Genomic DNA, 19,808 nt, shown 5'->3' on the forward strand with positions numbered 1-19,808 from the left:
GCATGGACCTGCAGCCTGAGAAATGATCCCAACACATGCCAGGGACTGCAGCTTGAGAATATCCTGCGTCCTCACAGAACCTGGCTCAGAGCCACCTCTCAGAGGTCCAGGAGGACCTCAGTCCATCACTAGAGGACCGACATCACAGACAGAACCTGTCTGTGCAGGTTCTCAAGGGAGCCGGGCCCACCCATTGGTAGTCGCAAAGCCCCAGAGCAGCCCAGCATGACTAGGAGCTGGTCACCGGGTCTGAATCTGGCCAGAAACATTCATCACAACAGGGGGACCTTTTGCTGTCTTTCCCTAAGCTCCAGTTTCCTTAATAAAACCTCCAACTGTGGGGTAATTGTGAACGACCAAGGGCACGAGGATGCCAAATACCCACCACACGTCCTGGCTTGGAACGGAACTCTGACGGTGGCTGACATTTACCTGACACCCACTTTTTTAGTGTCCTACCACCATCAATCCGTCAAGTCTGCACAAGCAGAGTCGAGCCCTGTGTGGCAGTTCCAGTGACAACCCACATGACAGATGAGGAAACTGAGGCAGGCAGGGCTACACACAGCCAGGGAGTGTAGAAGCCAGGATCTGAACCCCGACCAGCTGGCTCCAGCGTCCAGGCTGTCACTCACCACACCCTGGTGCCACGTGTCTTCATCATTCCAAAGTAGTATATGGTTACCCTCCATAGAGGTCCTCTGTGCCAGAGCACAGAACACCAACTGGCAACCCACAGTCCACATGAGATGCCCAGATGCCAAGGCCTCCTCTGGGTGGAGAGAGGTGTGAATTTCCTGGGCGGGGGTGCCCTCTGGTGGCGATAAGGGCTCAGAGTCCCCGGCGGCCTTGGAGGGTCTCCGGAGCAAGAGGAGGCAGGTCCAACTCTTACCTGAACCTGGCTCACACTTGGGGGCTAGGGCCCAGTGGCCCCACTTTGCAAAGGGGAAACCGAGGCCCTGAAAATGGAGTGGTAACTTTGTCCAGGGCCACAGAACAGTCCATGGAAGAACTGCAGGAAGAAGCCAGATTTATGTCTAGCAGCTGGCCTGTGGAATGAAGTGGGACACCAGCACTTACTGAGCACCCACTATGTTCTCTGTGCACACAGTCTCCCATGACCCCTGCTACAGAAAAAATTATCCACGGCACTCACTAAAGACAGGAAGAAAGATTTTAGGCAAGGGTGCCACTGCAGGGAGGTCTTGTAGTGGGGGAGTGATGGGGCTCGACCCTGAATACAACAAAGAAAGGGGAATTTATGGGGCAGGGGGTGTCAGTGGATGGAAATGAGTCAAAGGAACTATCAGGCGAAGGGGGATTTTTGCTGAAGGCAGGCCAGGGGATCCAATATCACCTGGGGCATGCTGGGGGTGGGGAGACTGATCAGAAGATTCTAGCTAAAACTGGATGTTGCAGGGGCACCTGGCTGGCTCAGTCAGTGGAGTGTGCAACTCTTGATCTCAGAGTTGTGAGTTCCAGTTCCACGGTGGGTGTAGAGATTGCTTAAAAATAAAAAAATCTGGGGATCCCTGGGTGACTCAGCGGTTTAGCACCGCCTTCAGCCCAGGGTGTGATCCTGGAGACCCAGGATCGAGTCCCACATCGGGCTCCCTGCATGGAGCCTGCTTCTCCCTCTGCCTGTGTCTCTGCCTCTCTCTCTCTCTCTCTCTCTCTCTCTGTCTCTCATGAATAAATAAATAAAATCTTAATAAATAAATAAATAAATAAATAAATAAATAAATAAATAAATCTTTAAAAAATAAATAAAATAGGGTGTTGCAGAGGAATACAGAAGCCACAAAGTCAGGGCCTCACTGAAAGGAGACTTCATCAAAGAGAGTCTTCGTTGCCGCTGTGGCAATCCTGGGGTGATCCCATCCTACGGATGAGACCCAAGGCTCAATGCCAGGCTGATTCCAAAGCCAAGCTGTGGACCAGCTTCCCAGGGAACTGCATCGGAATGGCCCCTGTGTTCCATAGGGTCCAGGGGAGAGTGGCATAAGGCAAAAGGGACTCTGTTTCTCCTCTGACATAGGAGCAGAATTAGATGGGTGCCTGCTAGCATTCAAGCCTCACCTTCACACCTTGTGCCAAATGCTCTGGTCTCCCCCTGCTCATGCTCGTGGTGGGTCGGCACCTGGCCCCTGCCAGTTCACTTGAGCCTAGCAACAACAACGGCCCTCAGATTTAGGAATATTACTGCCCCATTTTATGAGCGGGGAAACTGAGGCCAGGGCACTTGAGTACCTTGCCCAGTCACACCACCAAGTGTGGCAAAGCTAGCAGTCCACCCCAGGGGCCTGCCAGGAGGTCGCCTGTGCCCCTGAGGTCAGTCTCATAGTCTCACTTAGTTTTAATAAAACTTTGTAACCTACCACTTCGCTGGCCTAAATAAAAGTTACTGTGAAAAACAAGGAGAATGTAAATCAAATAAAGGCATTCCATTTGGCTACAGAGTGGTGAGGGGGAAGCCTGGCGTTTGGAAGCAGCTCCGTCTTTGCGAGGAGATTACGTATTTTGGGGTCTCAGAAGACCCACAGCTGCTCCACTAGGTCTTTCTGCGAGCCCCACCTCCTGAGTCAGCTTGTCCGACCTTGCCTGGGGAACTGCATGTCCCTATGACCACTGTGGTCGCTCCAACAGTGAGCATGGCTGCTCTCTGGGAACGCTGATGCCTCAGAGCATACTGGAGCTTAAGACCAGGGCTCCCTCCTTGACCAGACCAGGCGCAGCACCAGCACTGTGTGGGCAGCACCACATAACCCCTGCTCTGCAACCAGACCTGCCCAATGGCTGTGTGGCCCCAGAAGACACACTTGTCTCTGGCTTCCAGTCCTCACTGCAAATGGGAATGAATTACACCTGCCAGGTTTGTTGTAGGGACCAAACAGAACCCTGGACAAAGTATCAGAATAGGGGGATACCCATGCACCCCAATGTTTATAGCAGCAATGTCCACATCAGCCAAACTATAGAAAGAGCCCAGTGGTCCATCAACAGATGAATGGATAAATAAGATGTGGTGTGTATGTACACACACACACACACACACACACACACTGGAACACTACTCAGCCATCAAAAAGAATGAAATCGGGATCCCTGGGTGGCACAGCGGTTTGGCGCCTGCCTTTGGCCCAGGGCGCGATCCTGGAGACCCGGGATCGAATCCCACATCGGGCTCCCGGTGCATGGAGCCTGCTTCTCCCTCTGCCTGTGTCTCTGCCCCTCTCTCTCTCTCTGTGACTATCATAAATAAAAATAAAAATAAAAATAATTTAAAAAAAAAAAAGAATGAAATCTTGCCATTTGCAACAATGTGGATAGAAATAGAAGGTACTATACTAAATGAAAGAAGTCAGGGAAAGATAAATACCCTATGATTTCACTCATATGTAGAATTTAAGAAACAAGAGATGAACATAGAGGAAGGGAAGGAAAAATAAAATAAGACAAACAGGAAGACAAACCATGAGATTCATAACTATAGGAAATAAACTGCTGGAGAGGAGACAGGTGGGAGGGGTAACTGGGTGATGGGCATTGAGGAGGGCGTTGGATGGAATGAGCACTGGGTATTACATGCAACTGATGAATCACTAAATTCTACCTCTGAAACTAATTTGAAAACAACAGAGTGCCACCACTGGTGGGCGGAGGGGGGCAGCAAACTGGTGGCGATCCTTGCATAGCCTGTGACTCACCAGTCCTCCCTCCCAGCTTCTTTGGCCAGTCCTACTCCCTGAAGCCTCCTTTGGGATAGAGGGAAGATGAGATGTGTGGGTGTCCATCACTGGGAATGGCGGTTAGGACACAAGAGAAAATGGGCATTATGGACATCCAACATGGCAGTGGGAGGTGTGACACGAGGGAAGATGAGGGCTGTATGTGGGCATCCACTACTGGGAGTGGGGAACGGGATATGAGGGAAGATGAGAGTATGTGTGTCCACCACTGGGGGTGGGGGTGGAACATGAGGGAAGATGGGGTATGGGCATGCATCAGAGGGTTAGGGGGTGGGGTATGAGGGAAGATGAATGGTGTGGGCACCACCACTGGAGAGTGGGACGTGAGGGCGGATGGGTGTCCACCACCGGGGGTTAGGGGGTGGAACATAAAGGAAAGTGGAGGTATGGGCATCCATCACTGGGCGTTGGGGGGTGGGACATGATGGGATATAGAGGGTGTGGGCATTCACCTCTGAGGGTAGAGGGTGAAGAGGTGGAGGACACACAGTGAAATAATCTGGTATAGAACATTGTGGAAATACACACAGCAACACGGGTAGACCCCCAAAATTGAGCCAAGTGAGATCAACAAAAATCAGATTATGATCTAGAACCAAGTGGACACACCTGCATGAAAACACAGCACACGCTTTACCAGGACACATACACATCTTAGGACATACACTCTACACAGGGGGGGTGTCCATGGGGACAGGGGATGGCAAGGGGGTCAGGGTGAAGATACTGTGAGGACAGAGGCAGTGGGTCCCAATTTGAGAAAAAGATAAAAGTAGAAAAGATTAATAACAGAATGCCCAGCACAGAAGCTAGCCTATCAGACCCTGGTTAAGGCCTAAGTGCCCGTGCCCATGTCTGTCATGTGGGAGCCTCGGCAGCCAGGACAGCCATCTGTGCTGAGCCCATACTGGGGTACTGTGGGTCCTGAGTAACAGGTGCCAGCGCCCCAGAATCACAGGACACCCAGGCTAGGAAGGACCTTTAAGACCAGCTCTGCCAGGACCTGCAGGTCACAAGCCCTAAATGGGCCCTAAAATCCTCCTCTGACACACACATAAGTGAATCACAGCGACTATGCATTAAGTACACACACTGTGCAGGGATATTTACTTTCATATTTTTCATGCTCATAACAGGTATCATTTGGCCCTCTGGGTGGACTTGAGTGACTTGAAGAACCAAGAATCGATTCCGCATAGGTCTGATTCCGTCCTCTTCCAGCTTCCCCAGGGCTGCCTTCTACCACCACCACCACCACCACACACACCCAGGAATTCGCACATGTGCACATGCACACACACAGGTCATAGCCTAACAGAACACCTTTCGGAAGCTGCCTCTTCCCCTCCCATGCCTGAGTGCACAGGTAGCCCATCCCAGGCCTCACGCCCCAAGTCGCCCTCTCTAGCTCTGCCAAGTTCAAACGGGTCTCCTCCTCAGGACCCAGTCTCCACCCCTGACAACACTCTCACCCCACCTCCATGCTCCCAGAGTCCTCACCTGGGTCTCTAGGGACTCTCCTGGCTCTGAGCACCCTGCTCCAGAGATCGGGCCTCACAAGCAGGAAAACCTGGTTTTTCTGGAAGAGCTCTGGGAGCCAGTGGGTGAGAGGCTGTGCCTTCGTAGTGCTCCTGCAAGTCTCCCTCACTATGTCCACAGACCTACCTCTACTGCAGGCCTCATGCCATGCACATAACCCAGGCCCTGCTAATTGGGATGGCCAGGCCTGAGCGCTTCTGTGCCAGGCCTTAAGGGGGATGAGTCAGAGCCACAGGAGCAGGGGCTGTGACGGGGTAAACAGACAGACAGGTGCCCTCCATTGAGAAGCCCATGTGAGCCAGGAAAGAGGAAGGGATGGAATAGTTGTGTGATGGGAATGGTGCACGTGAGAGCCCCACGCAGAGGGCCTGAGGGTGCAAAGAAGTGTTTCTGTTCATGAGGGTGCCCCTGGAGCAGCCTGTTAACCCCAAAGGAGAGAAAACAAGGTGAGAAAACAAGGGCCAGAAAGCAAGAGCGACAGGGGGGCCAGAATGCCAGGCCGACCTGCTGTGCCAGCCCTCCGGGCTGCAAAGTAAGGTAATAGCACCTACTGACAGAGGCTGAGGGTGAACAGGGGTGGACGCGAAAAGCAACTAGAGCAGCGGCAGTACAAGCTGCATGCCCTGAGCGCTGGCTGTCATTATGACGGAGTCTGTGGCCTTTGAGGGTCCGACAGGGCAGGGACTTTGCCCACTCCTCACCTAGCATCTGGCATCTATGACTCAGCCCAGTGGGTGCACATGTCCCTATGACCACTGAGTGCGTGTGCCCAATTGCTGGATGGCTGCACGCCTGTGGCTGTGGCCTTCTCTGCCCCCCATGGGGGTACACAGGAGACAGACACAGAGAGAAAGTGTAGGTCATGCAGGCTTAGGAAGGATCTGCTCTGCTCAGAGCCCCTAGGGCTGGATGACATGGCAACAAGGAACCAAGCCCAGCTCTGGGAAGAAGCCAGAATGGGGGGGCGGGGGAAGGAGAGAGGGTAGCCCTGTGCCTCCCTCCTCGACTGAGGCTCCTCCCTGCCTGACAGGCCCCAGCATCCTCCAGTGCCCTTGCTAGGAGGGCCCTCGGACATCTGTCATTGTGCAAGAAGACTTGAGTCCTAGAGTGGAAGGCAACTTGCCCAAGGTGGCCCAGGAGCTGGCTGCAGATCTGGGACCCAGCCTCCATGCCCAGGACCTCAAGTGGGGCACTGTGGGAGCCCCGGGAGCACCTGAACCAATGAGTAACAGACGCTTATAAAGGCACTTTGCAAACAGCTGAGCTCTTCCGACAACAGGGTTACATGCTGATCATTCTAATACCTGTTGAGGAAAGAAACTCCATTCCGTGGGCCGCCGCTGTGGAAGGCTGTCACTTGGTCCTTCCGTGGGCCGCCGCTGTGGAAGGCTGTCACTTGGTCCTTCCAGACCTCCCAGTATGGTCCCCAACCTCCAGGTGAGCAAGGTGAGGCCAGAGAACAAGCCGAGTCTCGAGTGGGTCACTCAGGCAGTCAGGAGCCTGGGTCACGACCACACCCCGACGCACAGGGCTGGGGAACGCCACGAGGACCTACAGCCTCAGGAGGCAGGCCTCAAGCCAGAGCGGAGGCTGAGGGTCTGGGCTGCCCTGGAGGGATGGGCGCCATGACCGGAGCTTCTGTAGCCAGGGTGCTGAGGCGGGGCAGGGCGGGAGGGGAGAGGCCGCAGGGCCTCGGGCATTCCCTCCAGAGGTCCTGGCTTCCTCTGCTCCCATTTCAGCTGCCCCCTCCCCCGGATCCCTGACAGCCCTTCAGACCAAACCGGTTTACTACAGCCCCCTATCTTGTCCTCGCTAGCATCCGTCACTACCTGCAAACATCTGCTTTCGAGTTTCTTTCTAAGGTCACACGCGATTGTGCCCTTTTAGGCACAGGGTCCGACACGTCGTAAATGTATCTGTTAAGTGAATCACAGGTGTTGCTGTGACGGCTTTTGGACTCTGCTCAGAGTGAGCCCCAGCCCAGGGAGGCGAGCGGTCCACTGCACCTCAGAGAGCGCCGCCAGATGCCCAGGGGGAAGGAAGGCCGCGGCAAGGTGAAGCCTCACCAGGCCTCTGCGGCTCCTCGGAGGCGGCACTGGGCAGCTGACCCAGTGGCTCAGACCTCCCTGGTGTCCCCCTTCAGCCCTCAGCCCGTCCAGTCCTGCTCTGGGGGCTCCGTCTCTCCTGGATCCACACCCTTTCCCTCCCACAGCATTTAAATGCACTCCTTTCTCAGCTTCAGATGAATCTTTCTGGATTTCATCTCCTGAATGGAAGTCAAAACTGGGGGCTGGAGTCCAGGCTTCTCCTCACCATCCCCCCCCACATGCAAATCCTTCAGGCCCCGGTACTACTCCTCTCAACTATGCCCCTGTCCTGTCTGCTTCGTCCGGGTGCCAGCACTACTACTGTTTTGTTCACTTCTGTGTCCCCTGCATTTCCTTCTGGGCCTGCCACAGAAAACACAGAGCCCATGACCTGAGGGAGCCTGAGAACGCAGAGGGCTGGGTGGGAGGCTGGAGGCCCCGTGGAAGGACTGGCCCCAGGAGGGGAGAGGATCTGGGTCAGGTCTAGCCCAGTCTCTCTTCCCTCCATCATCTCCCAAGGCTGTCCAGGCAGGTGACAGAGAAGTCCCCAGATCCCCGGCCAGAGTCCTGGAGTCCAGCCCAGCTTCAAAATGGCGCCAGGGCCTGGTCCAAGGCAGCAGGCCTGTGCGGAGGCCATGGGCCCTGGGGTACGCTTGGGGGCGTTTCCTGTCTGGGCCTGCGGCCCCCAACCGCTGGCAGCGCGGTTTCCGGCAGGGCTGCGGCCGGGCCCTGCACTATCAGCTCGGCACCAGACGCCCGGTCAGGATACTTGTGGTGAAACTGTGAGGGTGCACTCAGTCCTTTGGGGTTTTCTCCCATGTCAGCCTCCAAGACAAATGAAGGAGAGAAAGTGACATCCAGCCCTTCTTCAGCCATGTTTTCCCCCTTCTGAGCCGGGGGCCAGGCTGTGGGCAGCGGCTGCAGGGGCAGCTCAAAGCTGCGGCAGTAGAGGAAGCCAGGGCTGGCCACTGGGGTCAGGAGTCTCGGCCAGGACTGGACAAATGGGATCGGCCTGGGGGTCTGAACGATGCTGGGGAAGCCCCAGGTGAGCACTCCCCTCCCCCTGCCATGAGGGCCACAGAGCGGGCAGGCTGGGTCTGAGGCCGAATGAGAGCTACCAGGTGTCTGAGGGACCCCACCCTATACCGGGGTGGGGGGAGGAGTGGGGGCTAGGCCTGGGCCAAGACTGCACACTCGGGACCCCAGCTCACACCTCGGGACTTACAAAGGAGAACACTGGGGCCCTGTCTGCCACGGAGATCAAGAACCAGTGAGGCAGAGGGCTGTCCGCGGGCGAAGATGAGTTAGGGATGCGAGGAGCAGGGGCAAGGAGAGTGGGGATGCCTCACCTGTGGTCCCCAGCCCTGATGCTGGCCCCCAACCCCTACAGGACATCTGGAAACCCAAGTCCTCCTTGCCCTTCGGCAGCGCCACGGCCTGCCTTGCGCTCGGACCCCAGACCCAGCTGTAGCCCAGGCCCGGCCTGTGGTTCCCGACCCACACCCCTAGATGGCGCCACAGCCAGGGCATTGGCGTCGAGGCCACTCCGAGCTGCCCTGCCTTAAAGTGGCGGCAGCCCCGCACATGCGCGGCTTCCCTAGCCCAGCGGGCCCTCTGCGCCTGCGCACGGGCCTCCCTTCCTGGCGCCCCCACCGACGCGCCCGCAGGTTCCACGTCGTCACAAGGGCGCAGGCGCAGCTCCCTCCCCAGGCCTGCGGGCGGCCCACCGGCCCAGCAGAGGGCGCCCGTCGACGCAAGCCCTTGCTTCCTGCCCAGCTGTCCTTCCTGCTCCGAAAGTGAGAAAAGATTGAAGGAAATGCAGAAGGGAGTGGGGGCTGCCGCCCAGCAGTCGGGCGATTCCGAGGCCGCCACGGGAGGCGCAGCTCCGTCCCACCTAGGGGCGCCAGAGCGCGGGCGCCTGTGGGGCCGGGCCCGCGAGAACACCACGGTCAACACCCCTCAGCGCCGCCTCCACAGCTTCCAACCCGGGGGGCCCGGACACCCAAGGCCGCACCCGCGCTGCCGCCGGAAGCCCTGACTGGCGGACGGAAGGAGGTTCCCTGGCGGCAGGGAGCCAACAGCTAATGCCTAGCAAGCAGTTGCCCTAGGACACTGCACGGCTGTTACCTCGTGTGACCCCGCCTATGAAGCCGATCACCGAGCACCGCTCCATTCAAGGAGGAAATGGACACCCCAAACTCCCCGAAGTTTCTAGAGAGGCCGTGTGGATGCATGCCCAAGCCTTGAGCCAACGTTCTCCTCCATATCCACGACCTCTCCTTTCTTTCGACCCCGTAGCTTCCCACTGCCTGAGAAACCTCAGACAGCCCACCTGTATCTCCGTGTTTGGCCTCTCCTTTTCCAGCAGGCCCTTCCACAGGCCCTGAACACACCTGCATCTCCCCTCTGATAGCTTCCAGCTGCACATGCCCCGTGGCCCCGTCCTCGCCCCTCCGTCTTGCACCCGATCTCTGGTGCACACCATCCACCCTTGAAGGAAGCCCCAGGTAGCTCCCACTCCCTCCTTCCCACTGTTCCACCCGCACAGTGAAGGACCCCTTCAGTGACCTGCTCCCAGCACGGGCTGACCCCTCCCGGCCTTCCTCCTGCACAGCCACTCAGCAGCACTTGCTGCTCCTCCTAAGATCACGTCTCCTCCTGGTTTCCATGACACCACATGCTCCTTACTCCCCAACCTGTGTAGAGTGGGGTGCTCCAAGCGGCCACTCTACTTTGAAGCCATACATTCAGTTCTGGGTGTCTTCTCAACACCCTTCCTAGACACCCTCACCCACCACCACCTCTACCTCACCATTTCCACATCCCTTCCACAGCGTGTTGAGCAACATCCACATTTATCATTTCCACACCAAGCCCTTTCTTTGAACTCCAAGCCTGAATGTCCAACTGCCCCCAACATTCCCACTTGGAAGTCACAGGCACACCCACCTCACCCTGTCTGAAACAGAACCCATCATCATCATCCTCAAAACTGGTCTTTACTAAACTTCTCCATGTGAAACGGTGGGCACAAGGCTGTCACTTGTGTGTGACACCCTCAACCCTCAACCCACCCCAATATGTCACACACCATGAGTCACATGCTAATCCGAAAAACCAGCTGGTAACATAAGGCGACCTTATCAGACGACACCCCTGCCCCATTGGAACCAGTTCCAGCAATTAAACACCTCCCAGCTGTGGTATGATGTGGAGACAGAGTGGAACAAGAGGACCTGACTAGGTCTGGGACATCGTGGAAGGCCTCCCTGAGCCAATAACCTTAAGCTGTTGCCTGAAGGGTGAGCAGCAAATCTAAGTAAAGACCAGGCACAGACCTCAGGCAGAGAGAAAGCCTGCACCCACCTACATCTCTCAGCTGCGCCCATGTGGGCACATGGCCCTCCCTGCCCAAGGTTTTTTCCCACACCTATTTATGGCCTTTAGCAGTGTGTTCTCAGCCAAAATACAAATCTAAGTACGTCTCACACTGGTCGGTCTCCCCTTGATTTCAGGATAAAACCAGAAGCCTTGTCAGACCTACAAAGCCCGAGCTCATCTGGGCTCTCCCCCACCTCTGCAGCCTATGCCATACCCCCTCCACGTCTCTGGATTCCCTTCAGGTCCACAAGCCCCAGCCTGTCCCAGGGCCTTTGCACATGCTATGGCTATCTATATAACTCCTATAGAGCCCAATTCCAAAGTCACTTCCCTAGGGAAACTGCCCAATTCCCCTATCCATCCAGAGTACACCCAGTATTCTCCAGTAAATACTGTCAGGAGAACCCTGTCCCTTTCCTTCATGGGGTTGTCACAGTTTGTGATTATGAATTTGTGTCTGATCATCTATCTGTCCTCAATAAGAACTCCTGTTCTCTGGGACCCCTGGGTGGCTCAGTGGTTGAGTGTCTGCCTTTGGCTCAGGGTGTGATCCTGGGATCTGGAAGGGAGTCTCACATTGGGCTCCCTGCAAGGAGTCTGCTTCTCCCTCTGCATATGTTTCTGCCTATTTCTCTCATGAATAAATAAAATCTTTTTAAAAATTATTTTTAAAAAGAACCCCTATTCTCTATTTCATCCATCACTGTGTCCTTAGTGCCTAGTACAGCATGTGATGCAGAACAGACAAAAAGTAACAACAGAGCCCTCACTCCCAGACTCTGTCCGGTAACCTTACGTAGCCCACATTATCTTTGTGGCCTCACTGTTCTAACATGTAAAATAGAAGTGATGCTTGCCATGCAAACGTGCTCTAAGTAAATCCACTATTTAATAAAAAGCACTTGATAAAAGTACTATCCTCAAGGTAAGTTATGAGATTGTCGCCAGAACAAATGTTCACAGTCCCTGCTTTATTTTCATTTGGCCACGCATACTTTAAAAAAAAAAAACAAACAAACACACTCACACACACAAAACACACACTCATAAAATACCCAAACATCAGGTATTAAAAGGGCAAAACACAAGGGGCTTACGGGATAAAAGAATATCCTAGGCTTCAGAACAAAACCATCAACTACTGAAAATTTCTTTGTTCAAAACACAAAGATATTTTGTTTTTAACGGGATTTAATTTTTTTTTTTTTAAAAAAGAATACTTTTAAGACAAAAACTAAGCTGCTTATGTTGCCTATGGCAGGGCCTGGCCTCACTTCCTTGAAGGCCTTTTATAAAATACAGATGCCAGCATTCAATGGCCTTGCTGGTGGCCTTCCCTCCTTCACCCCCAAACTGCCATCGGAAAGTGCAGCGCCCTGGGCCCATGCTGATGATAACGGTCAGAGGCTACAGAGCATCTAGAATGTGGTCGATCTTGGTGACCAACTCCTGCCGCTTTCCAGAGATGAGCTTCTCATTCTCAATGTACGTGTCTTTCTTGAGCTTGCCGGCCACCAGCCGCTCAGCTTCCACTGCAGACTTCAGCACCAGCTCCTTGACCTGTGCATCCAGCTTCTGCATCTCGCTCACCTGGCCAAGGCAAGAGCAGGGCAGAGCTTGAGAATGGTCCTCCCACCCACACTCAGCAGGGCCCACCACCTCCCATGCCTACAGACCCTGGAGCTCCCAGGGTAGAGGGGCTGGCTGTGGCAGGAGACAGGCCTGGCTTCAAATGCCAGCTCCACTTTCTATACCTTCAAGCTCTGACCTTGGACCTTAGCTATAAAGGATTGTGAGGATCAAGTGGAAACATTACGGGCAATGTCCTGGTGCGGTGCCAGGTACACCTCTTCCCTTTGGCTAGCCAAATTAGGTCCAAGGACTCAGGCAAGACTAATGGCAGGGGTGTGCCAAAGAGACTGAATGATCACCAGCTGGCTGTGAGGCTGAGGACTTCATAATCACAATCACTCAACATTCAGCAATTACTTAGTGAGCCACAGTGCTAGGCACTGGAAAACTGCAATCAAGAGAGATGAGCCATTTTGCTTTCATGAAGCCACCAGGAAACACTCGAGCACATAAAGAAAAGAGCTGCAGATAAAAGGTAGGTGCAATGAAGAGCACAAGGTAAGGGGAGGGAGTTCTGGGAGCAGCATGTGGAGAAGGGCTTGATCAGGGACTCTGAAGGGCACCTCTTCTTGTACAGGTAACAAGAACCACAAAGCACATCCCAGGTAGGGTGCCCAGCACTTTATATGCACTAACTCATTGTGCACTCACAACACTGTGAGGTACTAAGACACAAAGAAACAGAAGTTTGGTTACTTGGCCAGATTTACAAAGTCTGAGTCAAACACCTGAATCTAAGTGTAGCTTCTTCTCAGCACACAAGAGCAGTCTGGAGCTGTGCCCAGTCCACCCTCTGGGAGAGGAAGCCGCTGCTCTCAGTAGCAGCCAGGTGGAGAACGGACAGTGACACGGAGGCTAGCAGAGCCTTCTGAATCAGCCAGTAACCGAGATCCCAACCTTCTTATTCCACCATAAGGGTCAGCACCACAGGACAAGGCAAAGCAAGAGCTGCCCGGCATGTGACCCACACACAGCAGCCCCATGGTGCTCTAGAATGTGGAGGACAATCCCTAGAGGTGTGACAAGAAGGGCAGAGAGCTGAGTGACTCTGGGATGGCACACACTTACTTTGTCACACAGGTCGGAGCCCTCTGTCTTCAGCCTGGACTGCAGCGACGCAATCTCACTGGTCAAGGCCTTGTGTTCTGTCTCCAGGCTCTTCTTGCCACTGTTGAGGGTGGACACATCCCGCGACTGCTTGTACCTATTGATGGTCTCATCAAAGTGACGGTAGAGACCTATTCTCTTGTTGACCAGGGTCAAGACCTGCTCTGTGATGCAAGCCACCTTCATCCTGGCCTCTGCAGCCGGATCCTGTGGGGGAGACATCATGGGTGACAACATCTAGGCCTGAGCCGGCTCCAACCTTGACCTCCCTAAAAGTACCCACCACTGGCTGTGCAAACAAGAAAAGCCATCTTCTTGGAAAGTCAGAGAATCAAACCTTTGTGGATGTTAAATCTTGACCAGTTCAGCATAGGGGAGGACAGGGGACACAAAGATAAAGAAGACATTCACTTCAAAGTCCCACAGCGCAGAGAGAGGATGGGAGAAAGGCTACTAATGCTAGAACACACCACAAAAGGGACAAGAAAGGGAAGAAAGAGCTCAGTGCACGTCAGGGAAGGCTTCCAAGACTTTTATTAAGTCTCTCTCCTTAAAACCTTCAAGAGTTTCCTAGGGCCTGAAGGATAAAGCCCAAGCCATTCACGACCTGTCATTCACAACCCTTTAGATGAGGCCCTACATACTTTCCGGAATTCTCTCTCATCCCATGTCTACTCAAAAATTCTGACTTGGCAGCTCAAAGGCTGAATCTGGTCTGCAAATGGCTGATTTGGCCCACAATTGGTTTTTTCTCAATAAATTATCAAAGGTTTAAGATAGGGAGATGTATACATAAGGAACTGATTAAATAAACTGACCCATTCATTCAATGCAGTTCTCTGTAGCTATACAAAAAATTAAAAAAAGGTAAGATCTCTACAAACTAACATGGGTAATTCTCACAATCTGTTTAGTGGGGAAAAAAATGACAAAACATATATGGTGCTTTCTTCATTTTGTGCAAGAAAGAGGAGAAAATAAAGTATCTGCTCATTTTTGCAAAATAAATCATGAAGGATATCCAGAGACTGCTCAAATTGCTTATCTAAAAGGCAGGGTTTTACAATTTTACAATCAAAATTAAATATTTAGAGTGCCAGAGGGAGAAACTACAATAAATTCAAACAGAAATAAATGAATCTAGCTATATTTCCTATGAGTTAACATAGAAAAACTAAGCTAACTACCTTAGAACACAGTACTCAACAAGATATTCTCAGTCTAAAGACAAAAAGAACTGCTAGCAAATCTTGGGACTCTACAGATAGGCCTGGTGTTTGTGGTGGCATGAGTGCAGCAATTCTGAAACTATTTTGTATGTTTATGGAATTCAACGAATATATAAATATATTGACGTAGGGTCCAGGAGAGAAGGAAAAACAGTAGAATGAGGAAGGATGGCAAGAACCCTGTGGCATCAGACTGGAGTGAGATATCAGTGTTAACTGCTATTGTAAATACCATACATTTCTCCCCTAGCTCTGTCTGCTGGAAGGCCCAGACACAGCAACACCCCAAAAGCAATGATCACACCTAGCCCCCAGATCCTGCTCTCTAGGTACCATTCTCCTCTAAAAGGAACCAGGGCTGACTGGAGAAAGTACAGGAGGCTATGCCTTAAACACACTGTTGTGCCCAACAAAAAGGAAGTACTCTAAAAAATGACAAGACATGAAAAAACCAGACAAATCTAGAACAATTTGAGCATCAAAATAAGTAGCACCAGAGGACACTGGCCCATAGAGTAAAGAAGCCAGGAGTCCTAACAAGTAACCAGCCAACCAGGAAGAAAAGCTTCCCCTTACAGAACAGTGCCAACAAAAGGAATCAGTTTTTCAACCACCACACTAATAACAGATTCAGGTAAGAATCAATACTAAATGCTATGACTAATGAGTAAATGTACATGAGAGTATTTATATAGCCTCAAACAGATCATACCTTAATTGCAAAGAGAAAAACAATGAACTTTGGGGCTGCGATAGATCTCTGGGACCTGGGATGGAGCCTGAAGTCAGGCTCCCTGGTCAGTGGGGAGTCTGCTTCTCTCTCCCTCCTGCTCCTCCCTACCCCTCATGCTCTCTCTCACTCTCTCTCTCTGAAATGAGTAAGTTTTTAAAAAATCTTAAAGATAAAAAAAAGTAACCTTAACATGAAGAAATTAGGTAGACATCCGCTTAGCCAAGTAAGGAGAGTTAACATCCCCAGCACTGAGACCAGCTGACATCAGGTACCCCCGGTTGTGATGCGCTGCAAATGCAGCATCACTTTATAGCATTCTTGCCACAAATGCATAATCTGAATTTAATCAGAGAGAAACAGATGATACACCTAAGTTGAGGGACATTCTACAGAACCGATGTATACACGCCAAATATGTCAAGGTCATTAAAGACAGAGAAATGCTCCAGAGCTGTTCCAGATGAAAGGAGACTAAGGAAGTGTGGCAACTAAATGCAATGCATGATCCTCAGCTGGATCCTGGAGGAAGAAAAACAACTGCTGAAAATGTTATGGTCCCTAGGACAGTCTGCCAAATCTGAACACAGTTTGCAGGTTGGTTAACAGTGTTACAGTGACATCAAGTTTCCTGAATTCGATCATTCTACTGTAGTTAAGAGAATACTCTTGTCCCTGGGCTACACGCACGCTTTATTACTCAAGAGAATAAAGGATATAAATGTCTACAATCTACTCTCAAATGTCCAGGAAAAATAACTGTATATAATGGGAAGGCCGAATGTTAACTGTTACGCCTAGGTGAAGAGTATACAATCATTATTTCTGCTATTCTTGCAAAGTTTCCATAAATGTAGAATTATTTTATTTTTTTTTTTTTTTAATTTTTTTTTTTTTTTTTTTTTTTTTATGATAGTTACAGAGAGAGAGAGAGGCAGAGACACAGGCAGAGGGAGAAGCAGGCTCCATGCACCGGGAGCCCGATGTGGGATTCGATCCTGGGTCTCCAGGATCGCGCCCTGGGCCAAAGGCAGGCGCCAAACCGCTGCGCCACCCAGGGATCCCTGTAGAATTATTTTAAATAAAAGTTTTAAAAAACCAAAGCAGGGGTACCTGGCTGGCTCAGTCAGTGAAGCACGCGACTCTTAATCTCAGGTTCATGAGTTTAAACCCACATTGGGGGTGGAGCCTACTTAAAAAAAATTTTTTTAATAAATTTAAAAATGAAAGCACTTATAGCTTAAAAAGTGGGGCCATTTCATAATAAAATCTACACTCAGCCCTTCTGTATGACAAGGCTTCCTAGCAGATGACTCAGTGGGTAGCCTCACTGTTCTACGGAACCAGGTTGGATCAACATCTTTGCTACATGTACCCTACTGCTCCCCTTTGGATTCCACCAAAGTTGTCCCTGCTGTTGCACAAACTGTTCCTGCCAGCTGAATGCTCTTCCCCAATTTCTCTGCCAGTCACATCCTCAGGGAAGCCCCAACATGAAACACACACTGCTGGCTGTCCTATTTCTGCAGTGCTTGCCTACCAGCAGCACCCTGTCTCACAGAACACTGCATGCTCTGTGATCATAGCAACAAGAACAAGGTCTCTCTCTTTACAATAAGGGTCAGCAGAGGCCACAGGCAGGAAGGGGCTTCTGGGCAAGAGGGTTCTGTCTCGGATTTGCTGTGAAGACCAATGCTCAGTAAAAAGCTAATGAAACAAATTATCAAGGTCCAAAATGACTAACCAAAAACGTGAGCAAAAGGCCAAGGGGTGGGTACCTTTGTAATGGAAAAGTCCAGCCTGACGTAGATGATGACAGTGAAGAACAAGATGTAGAAAGCTGCCACCACCAGCAGTGGCTCCTGCAGCATGAGCACCTTGTTGAATGTGTAGTGCACCTGTAGGGGCAGAGAACGGGGAATGGGCAGGGATGAGGGGGACTGGCTTCCACAGGTCTGCCTAGGGGCAAGAGGGGCCCTAGCAGGCCCACCATCATCCAGGCCGCCCACTCACCCCCAGACTGTGCTCAAAACCCAACAGCCCCAGGAGGGAAAAGATAAAGACAGGCAAGTGCCTGGCCCCCAGGACCCCATACTCGGGGAGGAAGACACAGAAGGCAGAGAACAGTGGAGTCACTTACCACGATGTCCTGAATGTGCTGCTCCACCAGATTTTTCTTATAGGCAACAATCACAGGGCGGCCAAACGTGTCTAGGTAAGTGTAGTGCAGCTCATCTGGGGCCCGACTGATTTCATAGGGACTGTCAACTTGGATGTTCCTAGATGCAGGTAGGAATGAAATACAGCCTAAGACAAACCGCACTGACCAACAAGTTCTTTAGGATTGGAAAATTTTAATGCCCACGGGGGCCTTTCAAGGTCACTAAGTCCACACTCCACTCTGCTCCCCTCCTGGCACCACAGACCACCAGACCTCCTGAAACAGCTGACCCGCTGTCAGAATACCCTATTAGACCATTCTCCTGCTGAGGTAATGACCAGCTCCCTGCATCTTGCTCTTGCTAGTGCTCACCAATACTGGCCCACTCCTGGAGGCACACCACCCACACAGCCCGCCAGCCTGCTGTGCACTCCACCCAACAAGAACTTCTTGGGAACTTAATAAGGCCTCTGAAAAGTCACTCCATAAGGTACAATGGAGACATGTCCTGTTTTTGTCTGCCTAGATCCACTCTCCCTCCTCTGGGTTCTCACTATAGTTTTTGCTAGAACTTCCCATCCCCAAGAGAGGGCAAACAGAAGCTCCCCTTGAAGTAGAGTGAAGTGCACAAAGACACACATAGTTGTTTATCACTCATGTCAAGGGTAGGTCCTCTCTGAACAACTGTCTGTTTCCACCACCTGGATTTCCAAAGATGTCCTGGCTCTGCAACTTCTGCTGCCATTTTATAAGACATGCCTTACCCTTCCAAATGCACTCCTGTCTGCTTAAACTGGCCAAAGACAGCACCTACTGTTTGCAAGCACAGAACCCTAACACAAGGGATCCCTGGGTGGCACAGTGGTTTGGCGCCTGCCTTTGGCCCAGGGCGCGATCCTGGATATCCGGGATCGAATCCCACGTCGGGCTCCCGGTGCATGGAGCCTGCTTCTCCCTCTGCCTCTCTCTCTCTCTGTGTGTGTGACTATCATAAATAAATAAAAATTAAAAAAAAAAAAGAACCCTAACACAAGATCAGGACCTCACTTTCGGAACCTAGTTTGACTAGTCCAGGATAAAACAATGCCATTGCTGCACCGCTCTTCTTTTTTGTATTAACGCAGCACAAGAGCTACCTGGCTGTCCGGACTCTGCATTCTGTCTGCTACAGACCATCCCATCCCCTTTGGATGCTACACCTGTCATGAAGAGGGACTCTGTTCAGGGAATATATTTCATAAATCAAGCTTGTGCCTCATTTGAGTCTAACTTTTCTGTTGAAAGTCCAGTCAGAAAGTCCCTATAGAGCTCTCAACTATGTGCTGAGCACCTACTCAGCGCCCCCAGAACACAGCTTCCTCTTGAGGTACCACAAGGCCACTGCCAGAGAAATGGGAAGCAGAGGAAAGGAACAGTCACACCCACTTGGCCCCTTCAGGCAAGATGATCTTCACTGTCAGAGAATCTATCACTTGCTCATCAAACACATGGTCCACGAACCTCATCTTCAGTGCATACTGGTCACCTGAAGAAAGACAAAGATGTGCAGGCATGTGAAAAACAGAGGAAGTGACACAGGAGCTAGGGGGCAACAGAGGGTAGGAACACTTGCTCTTTACACAGAGAAGAATAAAGAGATACTATCTAAAGTTAACAGACTACGAGATTCTGGGAGACCAAGGTGGTGGTGGCAGTATACTTACGGGTCTTTCCCAATTTTTACATAAAGACAGAGCAACTACACAGCAAAACTAAAAACCCACAGAACGTATTTATAACAAAACTAGGTAAAACACAGATCTCCAAGGGGGCGGGGGGGGGTGTTATAAAACAAAATGTGCATACAACCTGCACATTACTAGTGTACATAAAGGAGAAAGTGGAGGAGACAACAGGGCAAGTGACAGACCTGAGAAGAGCAGAGCCCCAATCAGGCCACGCTGTTCACCAGAGAATGAGGCAGGCCAACTGTAGAAGAGCGGCTGGAGTTCCAAGGAGTCCTCCCCTGACCCCACATGGTGGGTGAGCAAACCAGGCCCAAGGAACTGCCAGTCTAGAGCAGTCTAGTCCCTGAGAACTTGGAATAGCCATCAGAGCTCCACTCCCAGGACAGCACCCTACTCAGAGGAAAAACTGCCAGAGGAAAAATCAAAATGAAGCCTAACATGGACAGCAGAGCTACAGGAAACTGAG

At 51.7% G+C, this 19,808-nt stretch overlaps 1 protein-coding gene and 1 long non-coding RNA gene across 2 annotated transcripts in view; one reads left to right on the forward strand and one right to left on the reverse strand.

Annotated features, from left to right (window-relative positions):
• Positions 1–11,929: 11,929 nt before the first annotated feature.
• The window catches only part of RPN1 (ribophorin I), a 28,705-nt gene continuing 20,826 nt past the window's right edge, over positions 11,930–19,808 (reverse strand). The window contains exons 6-10 of the mRNA XM_025448264.3: positions 19,041–19,140; positions 17,595–17,733; positions 17,233–17,352; positions 13,457–13,702; positions 11,930–12,346 (exon numbers count right to left, since the gene is read on the reverse strand). Coding sequence (XP_025304049.1) covers positions 12,164–12,346; positions 13,457–13,702; positions 17,233–17,352; positions 17,595–17,733; positions 19,041–19,140 — 788 coding nt within the window. The 3' untranslated portion in view covers positions 11,930–12,163. The remainder of the gene's footprint in view (positions 12,347–13,456; positions 13,703–17,232; positions 17,353–17,594; positions 17,734–19,040; positions 19,141–19,808) is intronic.
• LOC125753094 (uncharacterized) lies at positions 12,346–13,704 on the forward strand. The gene is made up of 2 exons (XR_007404108.1): positions 12,346–12,863; positions 13,305–13,704. It is a non-coding gene; the product is annotated as an uncharacterized LOC125753094 (long non-coding RNA).

Source organism: Canis lupus, chromosome 20 (genome assembly GCF_003254725.2).
Source record: "Canis lupus dingo isolate Sandy chromosome 20, ASM325472v2, whole genome shotgun sequence".
NCBI classification, from domain to species: Eukaryota; Metazoa; Chordata; class Mammalia; order Carnivora; family Canidae; genus Canis; species Canis lupus.